General features: G+C 43.8%; 1 protein-coding gene across 5 annotated transcripts in view; it reads right to left on the reverse strand.

The window, feature by feature from the left end:
• LOC116558883 (EEF1A lysine methyltransferase 3) overlaps positions 1–17,785 on the reverse strand; it is a 29,347-nt gene that overhangs the window by 6,154 nt on the left and 5,408 nt on the right. Inside the window, exons 3-8 of one of the 5 annotated variants that reach the window (XM_032289163.1) lie at positions 12,070–12,179; positions 11,650–11,823; positions 9,064–9,192; positions 8,208–8,330; positions 2,464–2,551; positions 273–860 (exon numbers count right to left, since the gene is read on the reverse strand). In XM_032289163.1, coding sequence (XP_032145054.1) covers positions 454–860; positions 2,464–2,551; positions 8,208–8,330; positions 9,064–9,192; positions 11,650–11,823; positions 12,070–12,179 — 1,031 coding nt within the window. In that variant the 3' untranslated portion in view covers positions 273–453. Of the gene's footprint in view, positions 1–272; positions 861–2,463; positions 2,552–8,207; positions 8,331–9,063; positions 9,193–11,649; positions 11,824–12,069; positions 12,249–14,144; positions 14,997–17,785 lie in introns of those variants that run through there. The other 4 variants (XM_032289156.1, XM_032289174.1, XM_032289168.1 and 1 more) reach the window with 4 other exon arrangements.

The raw sequence follows: 17,785 nt of genomic DNA on the forward strand, positions 1-17,785 counted from the left end.
TAATATAACTAGGGAGGTTCCAAGGCAGAAGCATGGTCCAGTGTTGCAAAGTGAAAGCAGAACAAAAAGAGTTCTATGTCATAAATGGGGTAAGACAGAACACGCAAGTTAGAAATTTCAGAAATACCATAATAAATCTATGTTGAAGGGAGCAGAATTGTTGATGGCCGTTCTCCGAGACACTGTCAATCATGTCAATAAGGCCTATCAATAAGATTATTTTCAAAAGCTGTCACAAATAAGACATAGAAAAGCTAAACCCAGTATTACGTAAACAAGGAAAAAATTATTTTTATTATATAACTAATAATTTTACCCATAAAGTCTATAATCTCATTATAATTCAAATGAAAAATAAATTCTGGGTCTGAAGAGGCTTGGGAAAGAATCCTTTTTGTAATGATGTCCAGAGCTAAAAACAAATACTCCTTCTGGGCCAAAAGTCTCTGGAACCTACTCAGTTTCTGCTGCCTCTTCACCTTCTCCACATTCAAACCGCACAAAGTCTACTACTGACACTCCCTGAGGCTGCACATACTGCCCCAAGGTAATGGAGGGATCCAGCAAGTACGGCTGGGACAGCATCTTGGTCTCTGCCTCTCCCCCAGGCTCATCATCCAGGGAGCCAACAGAGAGAGGGGCCATGCCCACCACATGCTGCCCGAGGCGGCGGCCAAGGTCTTCAAGGTTTGCGTTCTGTTCAGATGTCTCGCAGATGACCAGGGCCCCATACTTCCCCAGCACCACGTTGTGAAGGGAGGGACTCTGCATTACTCCGTGGACATAAGAGCCAACGTAGAACCCAGATGGCACCTTCACCCACGCAGCTCGTTTAAGAGTCATGTTTTCTCCCAGTCTTCCTATTAAAAAAAGGCAAAAAACAAAAAACACACCAACAAATTATGATGTTTGTGATTGTAACAAAATATGCACAGAAGAGGCCCAGTTCGGAAGACAGTCCCTTTGCATTTATACAGGATATGCAGTAAGATGGAGAGACACCATTTTCAGTTTTTTTTAGGAAGAGGAAAAGGGATATGGGGGGGCGCGGTGAGAGTGGGGTAAGTGAAGAATATCTTTATGAAGCACCAACTAAATAATATATGCAAAAGTGTTAACTATAGTATCTGGCACATAGTGAGCACTCAAAAGCTAGCTATTATTACAATAAGCTTAGGTTTAGAGAACTTAGGTAACCCAGCCAACAACACAAGGCAGAGCTAGCATTAAAACTCAGATCTGACTCCAAAGCAATTAAGTGCTTTTTCCCACCATCCTGAATACTCCATAACTGACACAGACAACTAGGGATCATCCCTGTATCAGGAAAAAGTCAAAGCCCCATGTCATCTGATAGTTTCAATTTCCTCTCATCAAAAATAAAAAGATAACATTTTCAGAGTTATTTATGAGAACATTAAACAGATTGTAATTGTAATTTTTCCCCTTTCTCTCAGGATGCTATTCCCTTCTAACAGCCAAGTCCAAATAAGCCAAAAGGTAGAAAGGGGCAGGAGAATAAACAAAAGGGTCTGTATAAATATGCCTACGTTAGCCATAGTAATATCTGAAAGTCATGAAAAAGAATCCAGAAACCAAAACGAATTTTGAAATAGCTTGAAGCATCTACCCAATAGTTAATTCCCAGAAACTGACAAGGCTGAAAACACCCAGCTCTTCCAGAATTTCCTAATAAGCCCCATACATAGCTGTCTGCCTGGTTTCTCAACCATGACTCATTGAAACATCATAGATAATACAAAACGACCTGATAAAAACAGTATTGATGCCTTGACTGGAATCTTCAGATGAACAGTAAATTCCCAGCAAGCTCCAACCACCCTCCCTCCATCAAGGATACTTAGGAAGAAAGCAAGATCCCCACTAGTCCCACCACAATGATCCACATGTGGTTCCTACAGCCAGCAGGCTTTAAAAGAATGTATCCTTACAAACTCACAATCAGATTTTTTTCAAAAGAAAGATAAAAATCCTAAATACGATGTCCCTCAGTTGTCCTGCAACCCTTTATAAGGAAGAGGAAATCATCTTTAATGTACTATGTTCCCTATAGTATACACAAAGGTACTCAGCTGGAAGTCAAAAGGCCATCACTGCCTAAAGACATGCTTTGTTTTGTTGGCACAGTTGATTAAAATAATTTTAATTAGCTGCCAACAGCCAAAACGCATGAGATTTTGGATACAAATCTAAATACTTCTAAGGAATTCAGAAATTCTGATGACAACAGGACTCCATTTCCCTATATGTTAACAACTGGTTAGAGTTTGGTAATGGGACTTCCTCCAGCAGGGTATAAGCTCTTCAAGACGCCTAATGTTCCCTGACATCTAACAAACCACTTCTAACATTCATATCGTCTGACCCTTGAAGGCACACAATTCTTGACCTAGATTTGGAGAAACAAGATTTCCAGTTTCCAGAACCTTTACAAATACTCACCAATTGCTAAAGCCAAGTGATCCTTGAGTGAGCCTTCTCTGTCAGGTCCTGCCGGAAGTCTAGAAAGCTCAGAGGAATTCAAGAAACCCTAAGTGCACAAAGAAAACAAACATGAACTGATTCTGTACTATTCAAATTATCAAGAGAACAGGCAAAAATCGTCTATTTTTAAGAAAATTATTTCAGACAACTAAGTGTAGACAATATTTTCATTAAGCCAAGGATGGTAAAAATTGGTAACAGTTCTTTTTTTTTTTTGAGATGGAGTTTCACTCTCGTTACCCAGGCTGGAGTGTAATGGCGCGATCTCAGCTCACTGCAACCTCCGCCTCCTGGGTTCAGGCAATTCTCCTGCCTCAACCTCCTGAGTAGCTGGGATTACAGGCACGCACCACCATGCCCAGCTAATGTTTTGCATTTTTAGTAGAGACAGGGTTTCACCATGTTGACCAGGATGGTCTCGATCTCTTGACCTCGTGATCCACCCACCTCGGCCTTCCAAAGTGCTGGGATTACAGGCTTGAGCCACCGCGCCCGGCCAACAGTTCTATCTTTATAAATATGTTGTCCTATCGCTGGACCACCCCCAATTACATTCCACTCTTATCCTCCAGCCTAACTTCTTAGAATGTAATTTCCTAGAAATCAAGAACAATTATTTTTTCTTTTAAATATAGAGATGGGGTCTCCCTATGTTGCTCAGGCTGGTCTCAAACTCCTGGCTGAAGAGATCCTCCTCCTGCCTCAGCCTCCCAAAGTGCTGGGATTACAGGCATGAGCCACTGCACCTGGTCAAGAACATTATTTTCCTTTTTTTGAGATGGAGTCTCACTCTGTCACCCAGGCTAGAGTGCAGTGGCATGATCTCAGCTTACTGCAACCTCTGCCTCCTGAGTTCAAGCGATCCTCCTGCCTCAGCCTCCAGAGTAGATGGGAATACAGGCATGCACCACCATGCCTGGCTAATTTTTCTATCTTTTTTAGTGGAGACAGGGTTTCACCATGTCAGCCAGGCTGATCTTCAACCCCTGACCTCAAGTGATCCACTTGCTTCAACCTCCCAAAGTGCTAGGTTTACAGGCATGAGCCACTGCATATAGCCAAGAACAATATTTTCATACAATCATAAAACGTTAGAGCTAGACTTGCAGATTGTTGATGGGAATGCAAAATGGTACAAATCCAATAGTGAGAAATTGAATAATATCTAATAAAACTACCTATGATTTATCCTTTGACCCTGCAATCCTATTTCTAGGACTTTACCTTGATGATATACTTGCAATAATATTACACAAGATTATTCACTGAACAATTATTTCCAATCATAAAATTTTAGAAATGGCCTAAATGCCCAAACACAGGAGATTGGTTGAATAAACTATGGCACATCCACACAGCAGAATACTATGCCGTTGGAAAAAATAAAAAGAATGACCTTCATGAATTGTTATATTTCCAGGATACATTATTAAGTGAAAAAAGCAAATTATAAGTGTACATAGTATACTATTTGTGCAAGAAAGAAGTATTTGTATAAATATGCTTATTTTTACAAAAAGACATACTGAAAGGATAACCATAATCCAATGACACTGGTTATCTAAAGGGGTGGATGGGAACAGTAAGACTTCTCTGAGTATCCTTTTTTTTTTGACAGTTTTAACTTTTTTTTTTCTTTTTTTTTTGAGATGGAGTCTCACTTTGTCACCCATGCTGGAGTGCAGTGGTGCAATCTCGGCTCACTGCAACCTCTGCCTCCCCGGTTGAAGCGATTCTCCTGCCTCAGCCTCCCAAGTAGCTGGGACTACAGGCGCAAGCAAACACATTGGCTAATTTTTTGTATTTTTTTAGTAGAGACGGGGTTTCACCGTGTTAGCCAGGATGCTCTCGATCTCCTGACCTCATAATCCGCCCACCTCGGCCTCCCAAAGTGCTAGAATTACAGGCAAGAGTCACTGTGCTTTTGAGAACTTTGTTAATGGATTTTATGTATTAAAAAATAAATTAAATCTGGGTGGCTGGGCACGGTGGTTCACACCTGTAATGAGCACTTTGGGAGGCCAAAGCCAGTGGATCACCCTAAGGCCAGGAGTTCAAGACCAGCCTGGCCAACATGGTGAAACCTCATCTCTATTAATATAATAAAGATTTTAAAAATAAACAAACAAACAAAAAACCCAAAGTGCTAGGATTACAGGCATGAGCCACCACACCCAACCAAAAAAGAAAAAAAAAAAAAAACCCACATATTTAAAAAATAAAGTCAACACATATTTGGTGTGAAAATACGCGCCATTGCACTCCGGCCTGGGTAACAAGAAAAAAACCCCGTCTCAAAAAAAAAAAAAAAAAAAAAAAAAAACAAGAAAATAAATACTGACTACAAAGAAATATAAAACTATGTTTCAAATGAGTAACATAACCTCACAGGAGGAAAACAAAATCCAAATAACTCAATAGAGTCATTTGACCACCTAACTTCAATGTAAAGACAAAAAGAACTACCAATAAATCTTGAACTCCTTAGTATTTGTGTTATTTGCAGTGATCAGGTGTAGCAATTTGGAAACAATTTTGTAGCTATATTGTCACACTGAGTAAATAGGTAAAATAGTAAACATATTGAAGCTGCTATGAAAAAGGAAAAATTGAACCACATTCACCCACGCCTGCACTTTGTCACTGAAAAAACAAATGACTTCTCAGGAGAAACAAGCACACTTAATATTCACATCTTGGTTTCTAAAAGCTATTCCCCAGCTAAAAAGGACCAGGACTCCTTGAAGAAGTGGCCCATTCCACAGTTTCCCCAACTGTGGAAAGTATGACATAAACCCCAGAAATAAGAATAAACAAAAAAAGCCAAAATGTAAGAAAATACTCAGAAAATGATAAGGACATATCAAAGAACATTAGAGTCAGCTTGCATTAGTCAAATCTGCAGATAATTTGAGCATCAAAACGAATAATGAATTATAGCTTATTGTATAAAATAAACCCATGAGTCAATGTTAGTGCTGAATAAATCACTAAATAAAAAGGAGAAGGGGCTGGGCACGGTGGCTCACCCCTGTAATCCCAGCACTTTGGGAGGCCAAGGCAGGTGGATCACGAGGTCAGGAGTTTGAGACCAGCCTGGCCAATATGGTGAAACCCCATCTCTACTAAAAATATAAAAAACTGGCTGGGCACGGTGGCTCACACTTGTAATCCCAGCACTTTGGGAGGCCGAGGCGGGTGGATTACCCAAGGTCGGGAGTTCAAGACCAGCCTGACCAACATGAAGAAAACCCATCTCAACTAAAAATACAAATTAGCTGGGCGTGATGGTGCATGCCTGTAATCCCAGCTACTTGAGAGGCTGAAGAAGGAGAATCGCTTGAACCTGGGAGGGGGAAGTTGCAGTGAGTCAAGATCGCGCCATTGCACTCCAGCCTGGGCAACAAGAGTAAAACTCCTAAAAAAAAAAAAAAAAAAAAAATCAGCTGGGTGTGGTGGCGCACCTGTAGTACCAGCTACTAGGGAGGCTAAGGCAGGAGAATTGCTTTAACCTAGGAGGCGGAGGTTGCAGTGAGCTCAGATTGCGCCACTGCACTCCAGCCTGGGTGACAGAGTGAGACTCCGTCTCAAAAAATAAAGTCCAGACGCAGAGGCTCACACTTGTAATCCCACCACTTTGGGAGGTCGAGGTGGGCAGATCACAAGGTCAGGAGTTCAGGACCAGCCTGGCCAACATGGTGAAACCCTGTCTCTATTAAAAACACAAAAATTAGCTGGGTGTGGTAGTGGGCACCTGTAGTCTCAGCTACTTGGGAGACTGAGGCAGGAAAATCACTTGAACCCAGGAGGTGGAGTTTGTAGTGAGCTGAGATCGTGCCACTGCACTCCAGCCTAGGCGACAGAGTGAGACTCTGCCTCAAAAATAAATAAATAAATAAATAAATAAATAAATAAGGGCAGGTGCAGTGGCTCACACCTATAATCCCAGCACTTTGGGAGGCCAATGTGGGTGGATTACCTGAGGTCAGGAGTTCCAGACCAGCCTGACCAACATGGAGAAACTCTCTACTAAAAATACAAAATTAGCCGGGCGTGGTGGGACATGTCTGTAATCCCAGCTACTTGGGAGGCTGAGGCAAGAGAATCATTTGAACCCAGGAGGCAGAGGTAGCAGTGAGCCAAGATTGTGTCATTGCACTCCAGCCTGGGCAACAAGAGTGAAACTCTGTCTCAAAAAAAATTAAAAATAAAAAAAAACCTTATCATTGTTTTCAATATGACTACGTAATATCAATAACAATTAACATTTACCAAGACATCTCAAGAGAAGGATAAAGAAGAAGATAAAACAGTTGGTAATAAACTCAAAAACATTACTGTGAGTGGTTGGTTCATTTTTGCCTTGGCAATAAGCCTAAGTCAAAGGCGGAATGATGTAATTCCTTCCTTGATGCCTCTATGGATAAGAATATGCTTATTTTCCTAAATTGTGCCTTTTCCAATCTCTTTATTTAGAAATTCTTTCCTAAGACCATTCCAGGCTGGGCATGGTGGCTCATGCCTATAATCCCAGCACTTTGGGAGACCGACGCAGGTGGATCACCTGAGGTCGGGAGTTCGAGACCAGCATGACCAATGTGGAGAAACCCCATCTCTACTAAAAACAAAAAAATTAGCCAGGCGTGGTGGCGCCTGGCTGTAATCCCAGCTGCTTAGGAGGCTGAGGCAGGAGAATCGCTTGAACCTGAGAGGCGGAGGTTGTGGTGAGCCAAGATCGCGCCATTGCACTCCAGCCTAGGCAACAAGAGTGAAGCTCTGTCTCAAAAAAAAAAAAAAAAAGGCCGGGCGCGGTGGCTCAAGCCTGTAATCCCAGCACTTTGGGAGGCCGAGGCGGGTGGATCACGAGGTCAAGAGATCGAGACCATCCTGGTCAACATGGTGAAACCCCGTCTCTACTAAAAATACAAAAAATGAGCTGGGCATGGTGGTGTGTGCCTGTAGTCCCAGCTACTCAGGAGGCTGAGGCAGGAGAATTGCTTGAGCCCAGGAGGCGGAGGTTGCGGTGAGCCGAGATCGCGCCATTTGCACTCCAGCCTGGGTAACAAGAGCGAAACTCCGTCTCCAAAAAAAAAAAAAAAAAAATTTAGCCTGGCACTGCGACAGGCACCTAAAATCCCAGCTACTCAGGAGGCTGAGGCAGGAGAATCGCTTGAACCCGGCACCAGAGGTTGCAGTGAGCTGAAACTGCGCCACTGTACTTTAGCCTGGGCGACAGATTGAGACCTTATCTCAAAAAGACAAAAAAAAGGCCATTCCAAATTTATAATTACAAAGCCTCAGATGGCTTCACTTGATGTAGCTAACTCCATTCATTCCACTGGCATTCATTCATTCATTCATCTGAAAAAGATTTATTGAGCTCCAACTAAGTAGTGGGCCCAATTCTTTTTCACCAAGTAGTGAAAAGACAAACTCCCTGCTTCTTAAAGGTTACATTCTATCGGGGAAGGCAGGTAACATATAGGTAAATTAAAATGTGATATATAAGCACCATAACAAAAAATTTTAAACGAAGCCCGATAAGGGGATATAGCAACAGGGAAAAGGGTAATCCTGTGCAAAGAGATAGCATTTAAGCAGCGATGAGAAGGGAATGAGACATGAGAATGTCTAAAAAAGGAACAGCAAAGACCCAAAGAGGACAGCAAATTTAGCAAACTGGAGACAAACCCCAAACTCACTTTACTGTATGTAGACAGTTGATCTTTTAAGTTCTGACAATGCATCATGGTTCCAAGGGCTACTTGCTGGACCAACTGTTGAAATTTTAAATTTCTAGAAACAAAATCCGTCTCACAGTTTACCTGCAGGAACAAATGGATGTTGCTGTATAAGCTGTTTAATGATAGTTTCCAAAGTGCCGTAAGGCTGGAGAGTAAATCAAGATACTGAGAGAACAAGCTGCAAACTGAACAGAAAAAAATGACTCCAAAATTTAAAGCTACAGTTCCTCTCCTAGTCTGAAACAGAATGAGGTGATTCATGCTGGGCCAGTGAGTTGGCAATAGCCTGTATATTCAGAGGATGGTTCAATAATGTCCTGAAGGACTCACCACAAGTTCACCACTCATCTATGGCTGCACACCATCATCACCTCATTCTCCAGCCCCTCCAGCTCCAAACCACTTGCGCTACTACCTTGTTTATCCCCATCTCTCACTCTAATCCACACCTGATTCTTCACCAATTATGTCCCCAAAACCTCCTCTAAAATAGCTGCTCTCTATTCAGCAACAATTAATATAATTAACTTTGTAATCTAACTGTTCCAGGAAACAATCAGTGACACAGCGTAAGGCTGCACCAGACTCACATTCGGGAGTAGTAGTCTAGACTGCAGGCCATTTCTCATCAACGCACCAGTACATTTCTATACCGAAATGAATTCGTAACTAATACCAGAGGTTTCATGAGTTTAACTTCAACTACCCTTTACAGTTCTCAAACAGATTTCTTTTTCAAGAATATAAAGGGCCTACTACAGGCTTTACACCCAAGGGACATTGTTCTTGGTATCTGGAATTTCCAACAACTCACTTCTACTAATACAGTCGTGTTTCCTTCCTGCAACAGTCCAATCAGGCCTTCTTTGGTCTTCCTCCCTTGGAGCTTGGCAGCTTTGCTCCAGCCCTCCTTCTGGGCCTGCTTGTGGAGCCAGGTCTCTGCCTATATATTGAGAAGAAAAAGAGCAGACAACAAAGTCACAGAATTTAGAAGTACATATAGTTCTAAGATATGCTCAGGTTTCCTGATTGTTTCCCCTAAATTCTCTAATAGAAACTAAAGTAATCTGTCATTTATTGGCAGTCTACCACTAAATGCCAAATATCCGGTATTATTATAACTGGTGCCTTGGATCAATTTAATCTTCACAACAACACTATGAGGCACACAGTTGTATTTTCTTTATACAGTTATGCACCACATAACAATATTTCCGGCAATGACGGACTGCACATATGATGATGGTCCCATAAGATTATAATGGAGCTGAAAAATTCCTATTGTCTAGTGACACTGTGGCCCTCCTAACATTGTAGGGCAATGTATTACCTACATGTTTGTGACAATGCTGGTGTAAAGAAAACTTCTGTGCTGCCAGTCCTATTAAAGTATAGCATGCACAATCACATACAGTACATGATACATGAAACAATAATTAACAACTATGTTACTGTCCTATGTATTTACTATACCATATACTTTACTGTTATTTTCTTTTTTCTTTTTTTTTTTGAGATGGAGTTTCGCTCCTGTTACCCAGGCTGGAGTGCAATGGCGCAATCTCGGCTCACCACAACCTCCGCCTCCTGGGTTCAGGCAATTCTCCTGCCTCAGCCTCCCGAGTAGCTGGGATTACAGGCATGCGCCACCATGCCCAGCTAATTTTTTGTATTTTTAGTAGAGACGGGGTTTCACCATGTTGACCATGATAGTCTCGATCTCTTGACCTCGTGATCCACCCGCCTCGGCCTCCCAAAGCGCTAGGATTACAGGCATGAGCCACCGCGCCCAGCCCTTTATTGTTATTTTCGAATATACTCCAACTTACAGAAAAAAAAAATTTAGGCCAGGCACAGTGGCTCACGCCTGTAATCCTGGCACTTTGAGAGGCTGAGTCAGGTGTATCACTTGAGGCCAGGAGTTCAAATCCAGCCTGGCCAACATGGTGAAACCCTGTCTCTACTACAAATACAAAAATTACCCAGGTGTAGTGGCGCACACCTGTAGTCTCAGCTACACAGAAGGCTGAGGCAGGAGAATCTCTTGAACCCAGGAGGCGGAGGTTGCAGTGAGCCAAGATGGATTGCGCCACTGCACTCCAACCTGTGTAACAAAGCAAGACTCCATCTCAAAAAAAAAAAAAAAAATTCACAGTGAAACAGCTTCGGGCAGGTCCTTCAGGAGGTATTCCAGAAGAAAACATTGTTATCACAGGAGATGATGGGCCATGTCTGTTAGTGCCCCTGAAGACCTTCCAGCGGGACAAGATGTGAAAGTGGAACACAGTGTTATCGATGACCCTGCTCCTATGTAGGCCTAAGCTGTATGTGTTAGTGTCTCAGTTTTTAACAAAACAACTTTTTAAGTTAAAAAAAGTTTAAAAATTTAAAAACGGAGAAAATCTCATAGAATAGGTGCATAAAGAAAAACATTTTGGCACAACTGTATGTGTTTTACGCTGTTATTACGAGGGTCCAAAAGTTTAAAACATGTTAACAGTTTATAAAATATCCCCTTTGCTGATGTGCCTGGTAAAAAAATAAAAATAAAGTTTACAAAAGAAAACTGTTACATCAAGGTTAATTTATGATTGAAGAAAAAAAATTTCTTACAAATTTAAGGTAGCCTACATGTACTGTGTTTATAAAGTCTAATGTAGTATACCACAGTGTCCTAAGGCAGGCCTTCACATTCACTCAGCACTCACTGTCTCACCCACAGCAACTTCCAGTCCTGCAAGCTCCATACCTAAGTTCCTTATGGAGATGTATCATTTTTCATCTTTTATACCTATTTACTGTACTTTTTCTATGTTTAGATACATATTACCACTGTCTTACAATTGCTTATTCAGTCCAGTAACAATCTGCAAAGGCTTGTACCCCAGGAGCAACTGGTTATTCCATATAGCCTAGGTTGTAGTACATTGTACCATCTAGGTTTGTGTCAGTACTTTATGATGTGCATAAGCCAAAATCTCCTAATGACGCATTTCTCAGAACGTATCTTCCTAGTTAAGAGACGCATGGCTATACAGACGAAAACTATCCAACTCTGAAAGATTAAGATGTGTAAAGTCAGGCGGCTAGTGTGATGGCACCAAAATTTGACTCCTTATGTGTCTGACTCCAAAGCTCGCACAAACCCTTTCAGCTCCAGGCAACAAAAAACACCGTAACAGTCTTGCATGCAATAGGGTTTGTTAATCCTGGGATATTCAATTGCTTCCAAATAAGACAATGTCAAGGTCAGGTTGTCATTTAACCCAGATTTCCACCTATGGCTGTGACATTATTGACACTGGACAGCAGGTCTTTTATGGAGCTCTAGTACTCCGCCCTGCGCGCGCGCGCGCGCGCGCGCACACACACACACACACACACACACACACGCCCCCACCTGTTTGAGGTCCTCGCCACAAGTCTCCAGAGCTTTCTTGCAATTTACAAAAGAGTAGCCTGTTTTCCGCCGCAGTTTCATGAGGAGCTCCTTGCTGGAGGCCGAGGCATACAGACATGGCCCAGCATGAAATGTGTGCCGTGGCTGGGGCGACTGACGCAGAACGGACCCCGCCTGGATGGGTTAAGAAAGGGATGAGAAGCAGGAAGCAGCTAACTCCAGCGGGTGGAGGGCACACGGGCAGGGAAGAGACTTTAGGGTGCGGAAACTATGGAAAGGGGGGATGCACTGGGGCTGGACGGGGCAGAGGCAACGCTGTCGGGGGAAAGTGGGATGGAGTCACATGGGGCTGTGAGGAAGGGAAAGGTACAGGCGCACAGCAGGGCTGCGCAGGTCGGTACCAGGACCAGGCCATCTCACCGTGTGGCTCCCGGTCCGCGCGACCAGGAACACGCGCAGTGACCGCAGCATCCACATCTCCCGGGCGGCACTACACTCCCTCTTGGGCGCGCACCGGTAAGGCGACAAACCTACGGCGCGGCGGAAGGGCCAAAATTTTCCACTGGAACGCACCAAACGAAGATGGTGCCACCTGCTGGCTGGAGGTACACAGTTCCCTCCTCTACTTGATTTCTTTACACTGCATATTTCATACGGGAATTACCCCCCCGCACCTCCCACCCTAGGTAAAATAACGGAAACCAAGAAATACAGTTGTAACAAAACAACAACACAAGAAATGTGGGTAACATTTTATGTTTATTTTCAATGCGCGTTTATATTCATTATCCATTTACGACTCACAACAAACTTGTGAGGTTGGTAGATGGGTTCAGGAATTTGTCCAAGGTCACCTAGGAAAGCAGGAGTCAAGTCCATTTAACAAAGCGAGTAAATATTTGTTGAATGAACACAATATCTGTTGAATACCTGTTGTGTTCCAGGAACTGTGTTAGGCCTCAGGGGATTAGAGATGAGTAAACCACAGCCCTACCCTCTAAGGTAATTTAATGGTGAGAAAATGAGAATCACAAGTGTCCATGCACGACAAAGTAAGGTCCCACAAGATGAACAAACAGTTAAAGGGTCTCAGGGAGAAATAAATCACATCTAAGCAAGAGGCTCAGGAAAGAGGCAAAGAATAATAAAGATTTTGACAGGTGGCAATAGACTTTCAGACAGAGGATTATCATAAAGAGTAAGAAAGAAGTCAGGAAACTTTAGTGTGGATTTATAGAACAAAGAGTCCATCTTTTGTAATTTGGCCAGAGGTCCAAAACATGTAGCAAAGGAGTAGGAAATGCAGTAGAAAGGTAATTTGGGATCACATGGACACAGACTAAGTACCAAGCAGAGGAGCTTGTTCTTGCTTCTATAGGCAGCGAAAGCTAATCAGAGCTAATTTTGGAAGATCACGAGAGTTTGCAGAATGTACTGAAGAAGAAAGCATGGAGACAGAGAGTCCAGAGAAGGTGACTATGTGCCTAAGCAGTAAGTAAACAGCCCCAACCAGAAGTACCAGTGTGGGAAGAGAAAAGAGGTGAAGGCAAAACACGTTAGGAACTGTATTAGGCTTCAGGGGATTCGAGATTCGGAAGAAAGCACTGATGAAGCTAAAGAAAAATCAAAGATGAAAATAACGTAGTACTCAGTCCAGTACTAAGTACTAAAATCCACCCTTTTTGGTCCACAGCATGATGTTCTGTGATCAAGGCTCTAGCTATGAAAAGCATGAAGAAACTATACTGCAAAGGACAGCTCTGCAGCCTTAGCTTCGGAGCTCAGAGGACTTCACTCAGTTAGAGCCATGGTCCCACCAGACTCTATCTCTGAAAACCAGAAAATGGGTGGTATGAGGCTTCTTCCTTCTCAGCTCCTGAGCAAAAGCTGAGTTCTTGCACAAGAGATATTTAAGGCTTAATTCTTTCTTTAAAAAAAAATAATAGCCGGGCGCGTGGCTCAAGCCTGTAATCCCAGCACTTTGGGAGGCCGAGGCGGGTGGATCACAAGGTCAAGAGATCGAGACCATCCTGGTCAACATGGTGAAACCCCGTCTCTACTAAAACTACAAAAAATTAGCTGGGCATGGTGGCGCGTGCCTGTAATCCCAGCTACTCAGGAGGCTGAGGCAGGAGAATTGCCTGAACCCAGGAGGCGGAGGTTGCGGTGAGCCGAGATCGTGCCATTGCACTCCAGCCTGGGGAACAAGGGCGAAACTCCATCTCAAAAAAAATAAAAATAAAAATAAAAATAAAAAAAAATAATAATAATAATAATAATCCTGGCCAAGCACAGTGGCCATGGCTGTAATCCCAGCACTTTGGGAGGCCAAGGAGGGTGGATCGCTTGAGCCCAAGAGTTTGAGACCAGCCTGGGCAACATGGCGAAACCCTGCCTCTACTGAAAATACAAGAATTAGCCAGGCATGGTGGTGCATGCCTGTAGTCCCAGCTACTTGGGAGCTGAGGCAGGAGGATCATCTGGGCCTTGGGAGATTGAGGCTGCAGTGACTGCACTCCAGCCTAGGTGACAGAGTGAGACATTGTCTCAAAAAAAAAGAAGAAATATCCCATAGAATTTTAAAAGTCCATTCTGTATAAATAGCAACGGCAATGGAAGTGATCAGTGACAGTCTCTATACAACCACTGCTCTCACATCCCATATACCTCCCTTACCATCTAAGAATCCTGGATACCCTACCATCCTCCTCCTCTGAGAACAGGAGCTGGAAACTCCTTGGTGTTCTAACATTAGTGCTGCCAGAGCTCTGGGATTCCTTGGCACTGCACCTGCCAAAGAGAATCTGGGCTAATAAAGAGGGAAGGAGGAAAGTGACAGAGGCCAGGGAAATCCATCCTTTTTGGTCCTCATGTTTGTGGCTCTGGAAATATGTTTTTTGAGATACACAGTTCCTTCATTAGGACAAGAGATGGAGAAGAACAGCAGGAGCGATGTCAAGCAGGTCTTGGTTCCCTGTGCCTGGCCCTATAGATGTTGACATTTTCATCCTCATCCCGCTGAGCCAGCTCCAGTTGGAAATGCTGGGGCAGGAGGTGCTGAAAGAAACTCTCCGTCCCGTGCTCCTCTCTCATCTTGGAGGCCAGATAGATGGTGCCATGGGGCCTGCACAGGTGTTGGAGGGTTCCCAGCAGCAGTGGGAAGGTGGGTTCCAGGTACACGATATCAGCCCCCAGCACCAGGTCATAGTCTCCAGGGAAGACATGGTGGTCAATCCCCCAGGACAAGGCACGCACCTGGGCCTGGGCTCCAGCCGGCACATTGGCCTGGACGTTGCCCTGGATCTGTTCTAGGGCCAGGGGCAGGTCAGTGATGGTAACATCCCCCCCTGAGAAAGAGGAACGAGGAAAAATCAAGTCAGAGGGACCAACCAAGGGTTCTTGGCTCCTGCCTGGAAGGTCCAGAGACCTCAGGGCATAGAGGACAATGTCTTGACAGCCCAGAGCCCACAATGGCTTTTAGTTGCTTCAACCTCCATTTCACTCACTGCCATTCTCATTACTCTACATTCTACATCATCAACATTCTGTCTGAGCTAATCTTCAACCTCTGTGGCCAACACACAACAATCAGATGTCAGCAGAAGCCTGGGCAGGACTAAGCTGGAGATGGGCTCTGTACCCACCCCCACTGACACAAGCTCGCCTTAAGGGTCTGGAAAGCTTCCCAGAAAATGTGACCTCAGCTGAGCCCTAAAGGATAAGTAGGAGTTAGTCAGGTGAAGCTTTCCAAGAAGAGAACAGTGAGTACAAAGGCCTGAAAGTGAGACAGCATGGCATATTCAAGAAAGGCTGGATCTTAGATGTGGAAGGAGTAGAAAAGTGTCAAGACATGAGACAAGGGGAAGCTGATTATGATATGCTAAGGAGATTCAGGTTTGATACTGAGGGCAATAGGATTTAAAGGCAGAAGTGGGGTGAATATGTTCAGATTAGCATCTCAGAAAGCTTCATTCATACAGCAGAGATATATTTGGAGCACCTACTAAGTGTTGGGGATATAAGGTGAGCAAGACAAAAACACAGGTTTTTTTTTTTTTTTTTTTTGACAGGGAGTCTCGCTCTGTTGCCCAGGCTGGAGTGCAGTGGCGTCATCTCAGCTCACTGCAACCTCTGCCTCCTGGATTTAAGCAATTCTCCTGCCTCAGCCTCCTGAATAGCTGGGATTACAGGCGCCCACCACCACACCTGGCTAATTTTTGTATTTTTGTTTTGTTTTGTTTTGTTTTTAGTAGATATGGGGTTTCACCATGTTGGCCAGCAAAGCTGGTCTCCAACTCCTGACCTCAAGTGATCCGCCTGCCTCAGCCTCCCAAAGTGCTGGGATTACAGGTGTGAGCACTGCGCCAGGCCAAAAACGCAGATTTCTTTGTTTCATTTTAGAGATAGAGACACACTAGGTACTGCATCATAATCATAATAACTATGAAAGAGAAGCAAGAAATACTAGGAATCCATTCATTCATATTTATCATATGCCTACATGTCAGGTGGTGAGAACATAACGATGAACCATGAAGACAAGAATCCCCCCTCATGGAGCTTATGCTCCAGTGGCAAGAAACAGAAAATAACAGCAAACAAAATAAATAAAATAAAATACACTGTACATCAGATGGTAATATATGCCACGGTGAAGCATCAAACAGGGAAGGAGGATAAGAATTGCTTGAGGGATGGGGAGAAATGCAAGTTAGAGGGACCAACCAAGGGTTCTCGGCTCCTACCTGGAAGGTCCAGAAACCTTAGGGCATAGAGGACAAAGTCTTGGCACCCTGAATGTAATTTTAAATTGAGCGGCTGGAGAAAGCCTCACTGAGCAGATTATATTAGCAAAGATCTAAAGGCAGCAATGAAGCAAAGCACATGGATCTCTCATGCTGAGTCTACCTAATGACAGACCAGCAAATGCAGAGACCCTGAAGCAGGAGTGTACCTGACAGGTATAAGGAACAGCAGGAAGGCCAGTGGCTGGAGCAGCATGAGGAAGGGGAATAATAGTGGAGATTAGATCATAATCAGGGTACTGTAAGGACACTGAGAAATGTGGCTTTTAGTCTGAATGACATGGGAAGCTATGGGAGAATTTTAAATGAAGAATGGCACACGCTGGCCTGCTATAAGAGGAGCATGCTGGCTGCTAATATGAGAATACAGGAGGACAAGGTCAGAAGCAAGAAGGCCAGTTAGGAGGTGACGGCGATGACCCACGTGAGAGATGATGATGGTTTACACCAGGGCAGTAGCAATGGCTAAGAAATGGTCAGATCCTGAATATGTTTTGAAGGCAGAGTCAACAGGATTTGCCAACAGATTGGATACAAAATATCAGAGAGAAAAGCTTGGGACAGGGTAGGCACGGTGGCTCACGCCTGTAATCCCAGCACTTTGGGAGGCTGATGCAGGATGATTGCTTGGGTCCAGGAGTTTGAGACCAGCCTGGGCAACAAGACAAAATCCCATCTCTACAAAAAATACAAAAATTAGCTGGGTGTGGTGGCACATGCCTGTAGTCCCAGCTACTCCGAAGGCTGAGGTGGGAAGATCACTTGAGCCTTGGAGGGTGAGAAGTCGAGGCTGCAGTGAGCCGTGATTGCGCCACTTTCACTCCAGCCTGGGCAACAGAGCAAGACCCCGTAAAAAAAAAAAAAAAAAAAAAAAAAAGCTCAGGATGGTTTCCAGATGTTTTGCCTGACCAACAGGAAGACGAAATTGCCACTCATTTAGATGAGGAAGGTTGTAGGAGGAGCAGTTTGAACAGGAAGATCACGAGTTCATTTTCTGGACACATTAAATCTGAAATGGACATCTACATCACATCAGACAACCACATAAAGGTAATGAGTAGGTACTAGGTTATGCAAACAGGTCTGGAGATAGAAATGGGATGGTCTTAGAGTCATAACCATCAACAGGGCATTTATTTTATTTTTTTATTTATTTTTTTGTTTTTTTTTTTTTTGAGACGGAGTTTCACTCTTGTTACCCAGGCTGGAGTGCAATGGCGCGATCTCGGCTCACCGCAACCTCCGCCTCCCGGGTTCAGGCAATTCTCCTGCCTCAACCTCCTGAGTAGCTGGGATTACAGGCACGCACCACCATGCCCAGCTAATTTTTT

The sequence above is a fragment of the Sapajus apella genome, unplaced genomic scaffold (assembly GCF_009761245.1).
Source record: "Sapajus apella isolate SASKATOON/1434 unplaced genomic scaffold, GSC_monkey_1.0 scaffold2, whole genome shotgun sequence".
NCBI classification, from domain to species: domain Eukaryota; kingdom Metazoa; phylum Chordata; class Mammalia; order Primates; family Cebidae; genus Sapajus; species Sapajus apella.